Genomic DNA, 14,981 nt, shown 5'->3' on the forward strand with positions numbered 1-14,981 from the left:
GAAAGCTTCGTATGACAAAGAAGTCAACTACAAAAACAAAGAGCTAGGTTTTATCTGCACAAATATTTAAAACTTGATATAATTGTGCAAAACGGAACCACGTGGCAAGCTCTCGAAGTTGACTGATGGGTCTTTGCCTGAAATTGTAATTAAATCAATTTGAGGGTGAAGCAAGTAGATAATTGATGCAATATTAATAATTAGTGGGGTACTGTAGTTTTTGTGGTTGGGTTTATGTCTAGCCTAAAATTTCAAGTACATCAGACTACGTTTAATGACAGAACTTTAGAAAATTCAAATTTTTCAAAAAAAAAAATTGAAAACTTTTAAATGTTAAGATACCGTCACACCATCCCATTTTATTCTAAAATTCTGAATCTTTGATATGTTGTAGATCACATCTAGATCTCCATTTTTGTAGTTGACAACTTTTTTGTGTGGGCGGTCCCTAGCGGGTTATAGCACTCCAAACCACTATGACTCTGTTAGTTCCCACGAGAGGGTCAGCGGCTTTGACGTGCTGTAACTTTCCAGGGACCGCCCGTACAAAAAAGTTGTAAACTACAAAAATGGAGATCTAAATTTGATCTACACAATAAGTACAAATTTTGATTAATTTGGTTATTACGAAAGTCGTGACGGGCTCTCAAAGTTGATAAAAATCTGAAAAGTGGAAATTTTCAGTTTCACAAAAATTCTCTATATCAGAACTCATCATGACATATTCTATACCATTGGAAAGTTAAAAATCCGAAAATTTCAAATTTCAAGCGAATTTTAGTATTTAAGAATTGGAATCGATTTTAGGACAAAAAACTGATTTTGAAAAAGAAAAAAATTGGTTTATTGTTGTAATGATAATTATGACACATGATTCACTTATAAAATTTAAAAATAGCAACAAGATCCTGATATCCTTCGTATTCCTCGATTTCCTTATCTTGGTTGTCTCTCATCCACTCCTCAAATCGAGCAATTAGGTCACAGTTACCATTTCTTGGTTGATCGTCGGCTTCTGAATACTCTGAATCCTCGAATCCATCATACTCCTCGATATCCTTCAGCCACTCGTCACTAAACTCATTCGATCCCTCCGGCCTTGGGGGATCCTCAATGTCTTCTGAATCCCCCGACGTCTTCTGTTTCTTCGCTCCTACCAATTCTTCTTCTGCAGACGATGGTCGTTTATTGGATTACTCCTCTTCAATCTCCTCAAGTCTCTCCCATAAATCCACGTGGAATGCTCTGTTGGTGGCGACGAGTCTCCATGGGTAATCCTCTTGCTCAATGAGCTTGAAATGTTTGGTTCTAGACATCAGGATCAGACTCCGGATGTCAGATACGCTAGAGAGTGATGACGGGGTGGCTGGTGGGAAAGACATGTCGCTGAAAATATAAGAAATATAAGAATTAGAATTAGAAAAAAGGAAAAATATGAAACAAAGGAAAAAAGGTTAAAATAAGAATTGGGTCGTTTAGGAAGGATGACAAACGAGGTGTGAATGAGGAATCAGGTCATTTTATACGTTGTGTAACCGCGCTCCACATGTAGGAAGACGTTGTGTTGTTGTGAGAAACTAAAAAAAAAACAAAAAGATGAAAATAAGACATTTTATTCATGTATGAAGAAGAAGTTCAGATAAAGAAGACACTTATTCAGAACTGACTTTGTTTCCAATATTCTATTACTCTTTTTTTGTTAGTCTCCTTATCATTCTTGATCTTCTCTTCCTGAGTCTGAAATATTGATAAATACTCTTCCCAACACTCGATCAATAACTAACCCGAACGCAATACAAACAACTCAACCGCGACTCGTTTTCCAAACTCATCGAAAATGACCACATGACGCCGAGGATATATAGGCGTTTTGGACGAATTTTCAAGTATTTAGCTGGCATTAACGTTTTGTCTCTAGCCAAACAATTATCTATATTCATTCTGATAGTTATAATGGCTTTGAAATCTGGCTTAGCGATGAGACTGAAAAAATAAAATGCTCCCCAGGAGTCCGGGCACGAATAGCTTACCTCATATTGATCGATTCCTTGGTGTGATTCTTCGCAATCAAAATCAGCAAGTTCCCTTTCGAATACTCTTGAAGAAATAAGCCGTTTCGAAGTTCTATAGGAGGTCGAGCCCCGTCGGTGATCATCCTCTGAAATGAGCGATCGGAAGCTTCATCGTTTTCAAATGTTAGATATTCGTAGGAGATGTTATTCATTGGAGTTGGGCTGAAACACGTTTTTTCTTGAGTCACCAATTGTGAGGTTGACCACCTCTACCATAGTTGCCTGGAATCCGGATTCCGTAATTCCGGATTCCGTAAAATGAACAATTTCATTCTGGTTCCGGATTCCCATACTTGTCAACCGGGCCGAAACGGGCCGACACGGGCCGGCGCGTAACTTGCTTCAAAATGAATATTATGAGCTGAAAAATATAGCAAAATGTAGATCTCAGCGAGTTCTATGTCTGTGACCTACTACGGGCCGGATGGCTATTCGTTAATATGTCGCGGGCTGTGCTAGAATGGCTTTTTTGGTCATTTTCGCGTTTTTTGGCAATTTTTGCCGGCCCGCGGCACATTAACGAATAGCCATCCGGCCCGTAGTAGGTCACAGGCATAGAACTCGTCGAGATCTACATTTTGGTATATTTTTAAGCTCATAATATTGAGTTTGACGCGAGTTACGCCCCGGCCCGGTTGACAGGTATGCGGATTCCGGATTCCGGTTTTTTGAGTTTCCTTTTTCCGAAATCCAGAAGTTGAAATTGAAAAATTTTTTGAGTTTAAAAGACAGCTATAGTACTTCTTTTTCGGTTTTGATTCTCAAAAGTAGTTTTAAACTTTATTTATCATCAAAAACACTCGAAAAAATGGACTTGGCCTTGCAAATTTATAGAAAAATTCCGAATTCTGGAAACCGAAATTTCAGAATTCCGAGTTTTTTCGTCATTCCGGATTCCGTATTCCGGAAAATGTAAAATGTCATTCCGTACAACTATGACCCCTACCGTAACCCTAATGCTCGCGGTTATCAATAGAGCGCGTACCGACTAAAAGCTGGGCAAAAGCTATGTTAAAACCAGACTTGTCAAAAATCGGGCCGGCCCGGATTCAAAAATGTGTACTCATTTTGTAACACAATTTTCTGAAATTTCTCGAAAATTTAGACTAAAAATGATTAAATTATCAAACATATTTACCTTTTTATTGAATTTTAAATTTTTATTCGATATTTTCGATTTCGGCCCGGCCCGGCCCGTGACAAGTCTGGTTCAAACCATTTCATCTAGATTTTTGACGATCCAAATTTGTAGTAGTTTTATTTCGGGCAGTTTTAATTAGGGGACACCCATAATTATGCCCCATTCCACTTCAATACACAAACCTGCGAAGAATCAATTCATAATCAAACACGCATGTATCGAATAAGTTATTGAACACAATGAGATACTCGCCAGTCTCTAAATAAAACGGATCGCTTTCCTCAATTTCCTGCCCCTGAAAGAAAGTTATAGCTTAACGTCCTGGAGCAGACAGGCGCAACTTACTTGTTTTTCAAAGAAAGTCATCACGACACTATGAGAGAAAACAATGGATTCGGGTATATTATTCTTGTTGATTGTATGAATGTTGATTAAGCCGATACCCTGTATTAAACAGAAAGATTATGAAGATATTGGCATACTTGCAAACCGGGCCGACACGGACCGGCGCGTATATCAATATTGTGGGATGAAAAATATATCAAAGAGGAGATCTCAGCGAGATCTATCTCCTTGACCTACTACAGGCCGGATGGCGGATCGTTAAAGGAGGACTGTAGTCATATTTTTTAAATTTCAGATTCTGATACTTTAGAAAATTCTGAGCAACTTTCATCATTGGAGCATTCCTAAATTCCCGTTTCTCGGCTCAAAATGAGCCTAGGTGGAAGAGTTTTCCCACGCGAATTTTTCTCCATCGTGTAGTCCCCCCGGACAAAATAATTTCTCAATTTCTCGTTTTCTCGATTTCTTCAATAAAATGCCGTTTTTTTTCAATTTATATCGTAAAATCTTGTTGAAAAAGCGAGGAAACGAGGAATTGAGAAATTATTTTGAAAACTCTTTTACGACGGCTTATTTTGAGTCTGGAAAACGGAAATTTAGAGCGTTTAGAGCGATTTTTTAGCACATGATCCAATGATGAAAGTTGCTCAGAATTTTCTGAAGTATTAAAATTTGAAATCAAAAAAAATATGACTCCAGTCCTTCTTTAAGAAGTTATTAAGGAAACTAGAAAACTTACGATATACTTTGTGTCCTCACTCCCATAATCAACAATCAATTTGACAGTCATCCTGATTCGCTCTTTGATACGAATACGAATCGCTCTGGGGAGTAGTATTGAAACAAATCGCTTGCCTGTTATTCCTTACCTTTCCTGTTTTCGATCCTTCCATCGACACCTGCCAGTTCTCAACTCATTCCAACCTTCTCGAAACTTGCAAACTGTTAGGCCGTTGAACCATTCACATACGTCATCTATCTCCATCCAGAAAAATCGCCTATTGACTTTTTTCATTCTGGACTCATTCCACGTTTTTGTCACTTCTTCGTTGTAAGCAGGTAACTCCGACCATTTTCCATTCCACTTCCTGTTATTAGTGGATCCAATTAAAACCAGTCGATGGCCTTCGTGGATACCAGTGTCCAGTATGGAGTACCCATGTCCTGTTCCTAGATTTTTCTCATCAAACCGAGTTCTATCGGGGACTTTGGGAGTTGAGATTGTCATAAGATATCCGGAAGATCTGAATAAAAAAAACTCATTGATTCAAAGAAAACACAACGAATCGAAAGCCCCCACTGAAATTGTTGAAGCCTTCTCCATAACAAGTTGAGATTCGTCTCCTTATCCAATTCATACCAGCAACAACTGTCGCCTAAAAACTCTTCCTGTTTTTTGTAACAACTCATTTTCCGACCGAACCAACCCGTTAAACACTTGAATGCGGTCATTGTTTTTCCTCCGTTAAGCATATGATACCCACCCAACACTTTTGCGACCGCTTTTTCAATCAATGCAGGCCATAGTTCCTTGCGAGTTAGACGTGCAAACTCGGAACGGGATTTGGATTCCTGGCGAGGAAAATGGCCGTCAACAACGTATACTGTCCAGGCGTTTTTGATGTACAGTCTGGAACCTCAAGTGTATTCACTAGGGAAGGCCTCCAGGTGACTGTGGAGGTACAGTACCGGGCAAAATGTTGTCAACTTTGGCCGTTTTCAGTTGAAATTGCTCAATTTGGAGAGTGTGTCGTGGTATTACTGATTGTCCCAACAAGTAGATTTTTAATGGATCATACAGAACAAAGGTAGAGCTTCATTTTTGTAATTGACAACTTTTTTGTACGGACACTCGCTAGAGAGTTATGGTCATCTTAAGGAGAAAGCTCAAAAATTGCACTATTTTACACTGAAATTTGTTGATTTGAGGGACAAATTACTTTGTCGATATGTAACTTGCTAGGGAGTGTCCGTATCGAAAAGTTGTCAACTACAAAAATGAAGCTCTACCTTTGTTCTGTATGGTTTATACATAATTAAGTTTGTGGGGACAATCAGTGATACCGTAAGACCCTTTCAAAGTTGGCGACATTCAACTAAAAACGGGCAAAGTTTACAACCTTTTGGACGGTACTGTATATAATGACCAACTTTGAGATAGTGTCATAGTAATTCTGACTGTCACACCTAGTAGGTTTTAATTGAATCATATAGAACAAAGGTAGAGCTTCATTTTTGTAGTTGACAACTTTTTTGTACGGACACTCCCTAGAAAGTTACATATCGACAAAGGAATTACTCCCTCAAATGGACCCATTTCAGTGCAAAATAGTTCAAAAGTCCTAAAATGACCATAACTCTCTAGGGAATGTCCGTACAAAAACAAAGATCAACTACAATTATGGAGATTTAGTTTTAATTCATAACATATCAAAAATTCAACATTGTAGAATAAATTGGGATGATTTGACGGTGTCTTAAAATCAAAATTTTTCAAAATAAAATTCCAAAAAATTTGAATTTTCTAAAGTTTTGTCACTTATACGTAGTCTGATGTACTCGAATTTTTAGTTTGTCATACATAAAGAATTGATCTACATTTTTGTAGTTTACAACTTGTTGATAGCTCCACCCACTTTTGAGATATGCGCCTTTAAAGTTGAGGAACAGGGGTCAGCTAGACTTAAGTACTTTGTCGATACGTAACTTGCTAGGGAGTGTCGGTACAAAAAAGTGGTCAACTATTAAAATGAAGCTCTACCTTTGGTCTGTATGGTTTATACATAATTTAGTTTGTGGGGACAATCAGTGATACCGTAAGACCCTCTCAAAGTTGGCGAATTTCAACTAAAAACGGGCAAAGTTTACAACCTTTTGGACGGTGCTGTATGGGACGTGACCTGTATCATTGGAGAGCTGAGAAAACGCTGATTCCAAATATATATCGTAAAAACTGTATTAGAGCGACGTGTCGCTGGTTTGGTTTCAGAAACTCATTAAAGTTAAACGGGAAAAGAAAACTTGGCTCAAAAGGCAAAGAATGGTCCCAACCGCAAAGAACGGTCCCAACCGCAAAGAATGGTCCCTCAAAATTGACTAAAATTTTCGAATTTTTTGGCTGATATGGTGAAAAGTGATCCCTCACAAGAATCACACTCATTGTGTAAGCTTTGTCCCTCTTTCAGCACACTGATTCGGAATCCCCCCAAAAAAAATTTTTGAGTGGCCCACCCCGCCTAGGTAAAAAGGGGAGTGAAAATTAGTTTTGCTGAAAAATTTGAAAATTTTGAGTTGGGACCATTCTTTGCGGTTGGGACCATTCTTTGGGGTTGGGACCAGAGTTGCGCGGAATTCCGACTTCCGGCTTCCGACTTCCGTTTAGAAAATTTTACTTCCGGCTTCCGACTTCCGTTTTCAAAATTTTACTTCCGACTTCCGACTTCCGTTTTCGGATGTTTACTTCCGACTTCCGTCATTACATAACAGTGAAATTTCGGAAAAGTAAATTTCGCAGAAATACATGGAAAAATGGTCAAAAAGGACAGAAAATGAGCTTTTCTTCAGCCAAAAACTAATTTTTCACTGATTTTCGCGAATTTTATGAACTTTTTCTAGGAGTTTTTGAATCTTTGCGAAAAAATCTACTTCCGACTTCCGACTTTCGACTTCCGACTTCCGACTCCCGACTTCCGACTTCCGACTTCCGGATTACAAATTTTACTTCCGACTTCCGTTTTAGAAAAAATCACTTCCGCGCAACTCTGGTTGGGACCATTCAATTCTGAAATTCGTGTTACCCAAAATTTTGGAACCATTCTTTGCAGTTGGGACCATTCTTTGCCTATTGAGCCGAAAACTGTTTTGAAAGTTTTATTTGTTGGTCTAGAGGTTACTTATCACGCTGCTTCTAATCAGAACCAAGAAAATAACACACTGGGATAATCATATTCATGAATCCTGAGTATTTTTAGAGGTGTCGCTCTAATACAGTTTTTACGGTATTCTGTTCTTGCCCTCGAGATCTGGTATTCGACAAAAAACCAGGTCAAAGTTCAAAAATTGGCGTGCCATAAAGGCAATAATTTGCCATTTTTCAGAACTTTGACCCTGTTTTTCTCGAAACTCAGAACTCAAGGGCAGAAACTGAATGTATATATTTGGAATCAGCGTTTTTTTTCAGATTTCGAAGGAGTATAGGCCACGCTCCATAACTCCACGGTCACCATTAGTCATTTTTCGCTTGGCACAGTTCTTACAACTGCGCTCCACCGAAATGCCGTTGAAAACTGCCTCTTTTTCTCTGAGTCTCTCAATTTCGCCCACAATTTTCCTCGGTTTCGGTAGAGCGCGGTTGTAAGAAGTGTGCTCTGCGCTAATATCATTCTCGTGTCCTACTTACTAACCTAACGAAAAACAATCCATGCTTCAACGAGAACTCATTCTCCGGTAATATCCATTCCATCAGTTTCCTTCTCCTCGGAATCGTCATCATCGCAGCTATCAACCAACAATCTCTAAGATTTCCTTGTTGCGCGTGGAATGGCCATGGATCATGATAGACACAGACACCGACACTTCTAATTTTCTCGTAATTAATCATTGTTCCATGCATATCCCAAGCCAGACTTTTTTCATCACTAAAATCCAGAAACCCCGAATCGTAAAATACGTCTGTTTCGCTGGAAATCAAGTAGGTGTCACTTTTGAATGTTGTAATCGCTCACTTGAAATCTTTCAGGAATAAATTAACCCATTTTACACAGTCCTCTAATTGTTGATCTTCTCGAGATTTGATAATTGCACAGCTAGTCATAATTATAAGTTAGAAAATGAATTGAAATAATGAGTTGTTCTACAACGGAGGAGGCTAGGGTTCACGTTGCAAAAAATGCATGAAGTTTATTGATTGATGAAATATTCGTAATTAACATAGTTGTTACCGGCCTTGAGATAACTCGCTTCAAAATGACAATTAGGAGTCGATCAATCTGTCAAATTGTAGGTCTCGGTGAACTCTACTCGATTCTTTCTCCATTTTCACTGTGAGTTTAGTGAGAACCGCTGTACAATCCATTTAGTGGCCGGGCCTTGAACAGCGGTTCTCACTAAACTCATAGTGAAAATGAAAATATATTTGAGTAGAGCTCACCGAGACCTACAATTTGACAGGTTGACGGACTCCTAATTGTCATTTTGAAGCGAGTTATCTCAATGCCCGCACAAGGCCCGGATCCGCCCGGTGACAACTATGGTAATTAAAGCGTATCATAATTAGTCCCAAAGTGGTGCCGAGTTGATGTTTTCCTGCTCAGCCACATCCGGTGTCTCCGACGTCTTCTGACTCCCGACGTCTTCCATTTTCGCTTGCTTCTTCACCGGAGATCCTCCCCCTGACTCGTCGTGACTCCTCCTCTTTCTGGCAGGAGCAGTTCCTTTGAATTCCAGACGGAGTTTCTCATAAAAGTTCCAATTGATGCATCGAATTCTCAGCGGGAGCTTCTTATCTTTTTGCAATTTTACTGTCTTCCGTTTCGCTAGTGCGTAGAGTTTTGCGAGTGGGTTGGTAGGTGGAAGAGGTGGAAGTTGCATTATAAGAGGGGTCTGGAAAGAGAGATTGATAAAAAAAGAAAACGAAATGAATAAAAAGAATAGAAAACGCTAGAAAAGGGTAAAAAATAATGGAAAATAAACAGAAAAAAACTCAATAACTGCTCGCCAAAACCATCTCGAGATGGTTGTATGGGAATTCCCCATTGGGAAAGTGGCCCTGCACGACCATCTGTCCCAGGGATAGCTAGATGAGGTCCGCGACTAAATCAATAAAAACCAGGAATGGGTTATTTATGGACGCGCTGATCTCTAATCGATGATAATATACATAGTTTCAGCAGGGGAAGTCATTTTACAGAAAAAAAAACGTTAGCCTATCATAAATCAATATAATCAAACAATATATACAAATGAGATTAAGGATTATCATCCGGCAGTGGAGCCAGAACGCATGGCAAAAGGTGTGGATTGAGAGTGAGTGAAACTGAATCCATATCGACTTGTTGCAGATTCTCCTCTCCTCGACGGCGCTGGTCAGCTTCCGATTCCTCGTTGGGAGAGGCTGAAATTTCTTTGTTAAGGCATTAACTGTCTTCCTTCTCAGTCTTCTCACCTTTCGCATATTGTCGGAATTTCTCGAAGAAATCCGGATCGACGTTGTCGATGTTCGTATTGCACGGAGCATAGCACAGTTTCTCGTAGAAGAACTGACTCATGTCGCAGAACTCATACATCTTGGCGACGATGAAGTCTTGACAGTGCATATCGCACACTATCTGGAAATTTATATATATAGCATTGAGAGAGACTTGTGGATTACAGTACCTCAATCTCGTCGAGCAACAAGAGAATCTTCTCGAGTCGGAGGTCCGGATTCTCGAGGTTATGGTCTTTATACCAGGTGCAGAGTCGAATCGTCGCCCAATCACGACGTTGTTCCATCTTCTTGACGGTCTCCTCGGTCACATGAGAATTGTCTGGAAATTTGCAGTTTTCATTCAGCACCTTCTCGCTTCAAACTCTAAATTATGAGCTGAAAATCATATCAAAATGTAGATCTCAGCGAGTTCTGCGTCTCTGACCCTACGGATGAGGGATAGTTAAAGGTGCATGGTGGTGTGAGACAACATTTTCTGAAAACGTAGACGAGACACAGACGAATCGGATTCCATTGCGAAATTTTGATTACGATGGGCTGAAGGAAAATACAGAAGAAAAAAAATCGCCGAAAAATTTGGTTAGTGAGATGGCCTAGATGGAGAAAGTTAGTCCCTCAGGCTTTTTCGTTTTTTGAACAAGTTTCTTGTAGTTTTCTGCGTTTAGCCGTATTCCTTTTATAAATGAATGTCATGAACCTGTGAGCACAATTTTCAGTCAGCGAAGTTTTGAGCGTCGCCAAGAATTTATTTCAAAGAGACGCTTAAAACTCCGCTTCCTGAAAATTCTACTCACAAATTTCGCTATGCTTGACAAATGACATTCATTTCTGTAAGGAACTTGACTAATCACAGAATACTACAAGAAACTTGTTCAAAAAAGTGAAAAAGGCTAACGAAGGGACTCACTTTCTCCACCTAGGCCATCTCCCTGGCCAAATTTTTCGCCGAATTTCTGTATTTTCTGAAACTTCAGCCCATCGTAATCAAAATTTCGCAATGGAAACCGATTCGTCTGTGTCTCGTATACGTTTTCAGAAAATGTTGTTTCACACCACCATGCACCTCCGCCATTCGACTCGGAGTAGGTCACGGACATAGAACTCGTCGAGATCTACCATTTGGTATATTTTTCAGCTCATAATATTGAGTTTGAAGCGAGTTACTGAGCTCGCAACTATTATTCTTCTTCAAATCCCTTACTTGATTCACTCCACAACAGCATGCAGTGAAGAAAGACAATCTCCGCATCGGTTATCTTCAATTGCACGAATCGATCGATGACGTTGTTCCAGAATCGGTTGAAAGTTCTGGAGAACGCTCTGAAAATGATCCTTTTTTTTTGGAATCGCAAGATTAACTGACCCTCTCTTTGCTTCAATCTGATGTGCATCGTCTTCAGGGAGCTCGAATCCAGTGCGGTCTTCTGGAACGAACGTGTAGTTGTTCATGACGAATTCCCTATTGTCGCACTGAAAAATTATTGAGTTTAGAGGTTGATAAATTGAATTTAAAAAAGTAAAGTTTCAGCACGAACTTCGAATTTTTTACGAGCTGAAACGCAAGCGTCGCGCATAGAATTCCTCCTGATTTTTTTAACGAGCGGTAAAAAATTTTGAGAGAAATTCGTGTTTTACATGAAAAAACATACAAAAAACAATGAAAAATCGATTTAAACACGAATTTCTATTGAAGTTCATTATTATCGGAACAAAAAGTTTTGAAATTTTTCAACGGCTCGCAAAATTCGCGCTTTGGGATTTACTTCCGCAAGCTCAGGGCAAAGTTTCAATTCAAATTTTTTTTTCGATTTACTTAAATTCGCGGGAAAGAAATTTGAAAAATACCACTTTTCCATCAAATTTACTCTTTTTTCCTTATCAAACTTGATGAAAAAGTGGTATTTTTCAAAATTTTTACCTTCGAAATTAAAGAACTTTTTGTTCCGATAATACTGAAATTTATGAAAAATTCGTGTTTTAATCGATTTTGCATTGTTTTCTGCAGTATATTTGTGTATTTTTAATGTAAAAATCGAATTTCTCTCGAAAGTCATTATTAACCCAATATTTTTATTACAATTGCGCAACCATCGAAAACGAGAGAGTATCCGACACAAATTTTCACAACAGAGTTGCGCGGAAGTGATTTTTTCTAAAACGGAAGTCGGAAGTAAAATTTCTAATCCGGAAGTCGGAAGTAAAATTTCTAATCCGGAAGTCGGAAGCAAAATTTTGAAAACGGAAGTCGGAAGCCGGAAGTCGGAAGAAAAATTTTGAAAACGGAAGTCGGAAGTAGATTTTTTCGCAAAGATTCAAAAACTCCTAGAAAAAGTTCATAAAATTCGCGAAAATCAGTGAAAAATTAGTTTTTGGCTGAAGAAAAGCTCATTTTCTGTCTTTTTAGACCATTTTTCCTTCTATTTCTGCGAGATGTACTTTTCCGAAATCCCACAATTATGGAATGACGGAAGTCGGAAGTAAACATCCGAAAACGGAAGTCGGAAGTGAAAAACAGCCCGGAAGTCGGAATTCCGTGCAACTCTTCACAGTTTCACAGTTTTTGACCTATTTTCGCTATTTTTGAAATGGTTTCTCGTAAATTATCATGAAAAACAGCGACAAAAGGTCAAAAACTCAGAAAAACCGTGTCGATACTCTCTCGTTTGCGATGGGGCGCAGTTGTAAGAGGAGGGTGGACTGCAGAGTTGCGCGGAATTCCGACTTCCGACTTCCGGGCTGTTTTTCACTTCCGACTTCCGACTTCCGTTTTCAAAATTTTACTTCCGACTTCCGACTTCCGTTTTCAAAATTTTACTTCCGACTTCCGTTTTCGGATGTTTACTTCCGACTTCCGTCATTCCATAATTGTGGGATTTCGGAAAAGTACATCTCGCAGAAATAGAAGGAAAAATGGTCTAAAAAGACAGAAAATGAGCTTTTCTTCAGCCAAAAACTAATTTTCCACTGATTTTCGCGAATTTTATGAACTTTTTCTAGGAGTTAAAATCTTTGCGAAAAAATCTACTTCCGACTTCCGGGCGTTTTTTCACTTCCGACTTCCGGCTTCCGACTTCCGTTTTCAAAATTTTGATTCCGACTTCCGACTTCCGGATTAGAAATTTTACTTCCGACTTCCGACTTCCGTTTTAGAAAAAAATCACTTCCGCGCAACTCTGGTGGACTGCTAATACCTTTTAATTAAAAAAAAATCAGGAGATTTAAGCTCCGCCCACAATTCAATGCGGCACTTCAAGTCTTGTACGCGAAAAAATTCCAAATTCTGGTGTTTTTTCCCAATAGGATTATATCCTCACATGTACTGGATGCTTCGATGCACTGTAAAAATGGTCCAAGCTGAGTTTGCGAACAGAATATCTCATGAGCAACGCCGACTTGTCCTCACTCGGCAGTTCCTTATATGGCCGTTGCTTTTCGATCCAGTAGAGGAGTCCGACCAACTCAACCTCCGACAGCTTCTTCACATCAGTTGGCTCCCATTTTCGCAGTTTCTGCCCTTCGTTGTGCTCTTCGAGGAATTGTTCGATGGTGGAGAAGGACAGTTGCATCATACGTTGATGGACTCTGTACGCGTAGACTAATTCGTTGAATTCCGCCTGGTCGTCGTTAATTGGAGAGCCGTGGAGGAGGTACTGAGAAAGGATTTTTGCTTCTTTAAACCGCGCTCTACCGAAACCAAAGAAAATTGTGTGCAAAATTGAGAGACTTAGAGGAAAAAGACGCACATTTTTCAAGGGCATCTCGGTGGAGCGCACATTGTAAGAACTGTGCTGTGCCCCACCGCAAACGAGAGAGTATCGGAAAGAGAGACGCAGAGTTTTTTTTCTCGCGTCGACATAGATTTTCACAGTTTTTGACCTATTTCCGCTATTTTTCGTAATAATTTTCCGAAAAAATTATGGTAAATAGCGAAAATAGGTCAAAACTATGAAAATCTGTGTGCTCTCTCGTTTGCGATGGGGCGCAGTTGTAAGAACTGTGCTATCATTTTTATAGAAAAATTATCAAAAATCATTAAAAATCTCTGAAAATCAACACCTTTCCAAACAATGAGTTATCAGACGGCTGCAACTCGTCCTCAATCACGATTTTCACTTGTTCCAGACGATTCGAACCGCCCGTCGGCACGTTTTTCGGCAGTGAGACGTCATCTGAGGTGATATCCTCACCGCTTCGCTTCCTTTGTCGTTCTTCATACGATGACATGTTGATTCGACGCCTGGAAACGGGATAATGAGTGCTGAAAGGGGAAAAATGGGGAAAAAAAGAGAAAAAAATGAAAATTGGCGGGGGAAAAGTAGATCAAATGAGATTTTAGCGGGGAACGATCGAAGATTGACAGTTTTCGAGAGATTCCAACAGTTTTCTGAGGGAAAAGCATGAAAAGTCGCATAAAAACGATAAAAAGTCATAATTTGTTTTTAATTTTCGCTCTTTTCTTCAAAAAACTGGGAACCCAATTTTTTGAGCAAAAAAATAGCTCATTTTACAGATTTTTAGTCTGAAAACCCGAAAAAACGCTGGAAAATCAGTTTTCAACAGGAAAAACCGATTATTTTTCGGTTTTTCGACGGAAAAAACTCAAAAATCACATTTTCACCAAAAAATCATACTTTCTTTCAAAAACACATTTCAGGGAGTTTTCCCACGGTTTCCGGTAAAAAATACTCAAAATAGTCAAAAACTAGCTTAAAATCTTTATTTTTAAAGTTAAAAGTCCCAAGAAATCGACAAAAATCATATTTTATTCAATTTTTCGATGCAAAAATTGCAAAAATCACAATTACCCCTGGAAAACCGTTCTCTCGACCAAAAATAGCACTGTATTTTGCATGTTTTCACGCGGAAAAAACTCAACATCTCTTTATTATAAAAAACTGGAAAAAAGCTAATTTCTGGACGTTTTCCGACGGTTTTCATGCTTTGAAATTGTCAAAAATTAACAAAAATCTTTATTTTCAAGTTAAAAATCACAAAAAATGAACAAAAAATCATTTTTCCAGAAAAAAAAACAAGAAAATTCGGAAATTCGCGCCTCCCGTAAATCAAAATCTCTACAGTACTTTTGGTCGTGGCAGGAGTTAGATGTGCAGGTGGGAGAAGTTGGCAACGTGCCAAGTTTGATTTACGGCGGCGGGAAAGCTGAAAATTTGAATTTTTGACGATTTTTTCCGATTTTCATCGTAAAAATCTCTAT

General features: G+C 39.0%; 4 protein-coding genes across 4 annotated transcripts; 1 reads left to right on the forward strand and 3 right to left on the reverse strand.

Moving 5' to 3' along the window:
* Positions 1 to 875: 875 nt before the first annotated feature.
* On the reverse strand, positions 876 to 8,371 carry GCK72_004027 (uncharacterized protein; the record flags this gene model as incomplete). Its single annotated transcript, XM_053724412.1, has 12 exons — positions 876 to 1,168; positions 1,668 to 1,737; positions 1,785 to 1,983; positions 2,031 to 2,234; positions 3,396 to 3,508; positions 3,559 to 3,657; positions 4,298 to 4,382; positions 4,428 to 4,802; positions 4,859 to 4,934; positions 4,986 to 5,188; positions 7,962 to 8,237; positions 8,283 to 8,371. The coding sequence occupies 12 exons, from the start codon at positions 8,369 to 8,371 to the stop codon at positions 876 to 878; spliced, it is 2,082 nt and encodes a 693-aa protein (XP_053588606.1).
* A 458-nt stretch (positions 8,372 to 8,829) lies between these two features.
* On the reverse strand, positions 8,830 to 9,147 carry GCK72_004028 (uncharacterized protein; the record flags this gene model as incomplete). Its single annotated transcript, XM_053724413.1, has 1 exon — positions 8,830 to 9,147. The coding sequence occupies one exon, from the start codon at positions 9,145 to 9,147 to the stop codon at positions 8,830 to 8,832; it is 318 nt and encodes a 105-aa protein (XP_053588607.1).
* Positions 9,148 to 9,518: 371 nt separating this feature from the next.
* On the forward strand, positions 9,519 to 10,140 carry GCK72_004029 (uncharacterized protein; the record flags this gene model as incomplete). The annotated part of the gene is made up of 2 exons (XM_053724414.1): positions 9,519 to 9,582; positions 9,905 to 10,140. 2 exons carry the CDS (start codon positions 9,519 to 9,521, stop codon positions 10,138 to 10,140), a joined length of 300 nt encoding a protein of 99 aa, XP_053588608.1.
* On the reverse strand, positions 9,525 to 13,990 carry GCK72_004030 (uncharacterized protein; the record flags this gene model as incomplete). The annotated part of the gene is made up of 7 exons (XM_003101557.2): positions 9,525 to 9,670; positions 9,722 to 9,884; positions 9,934 to 10,085; positions 10,968 to 11,086; positions 11,130 to 11,236; positions 13,081 to 13,416; positions 13,823 to 13,990. 7 exons carry the CDS (start codon positions 13,988 to 13,990, stop codon positions 9,525 to 9,527), a joined length of 1,191 nt encoding a protein of 396 aa, XP_003101605.2.
* Positions 13,991 to 14,981: the final 991 nt, after the last annotated feature.

The sequence above is a fragment of the Caenorhabditis remanei genome, chromosome II (assembly GCF_010183535.1).
Source record: "Caenorhabditis remanei strain PX506 chromosome II, whole genome shotgun sequence".
NCBI classification, from domain to species: domain Eukaryota; kingdom Metazoa; phylum Nematoda; class Chromadorea; order Rhabditida; family Rhabditidae; genus Caenorhabditis; species Caenorhabditis remanei.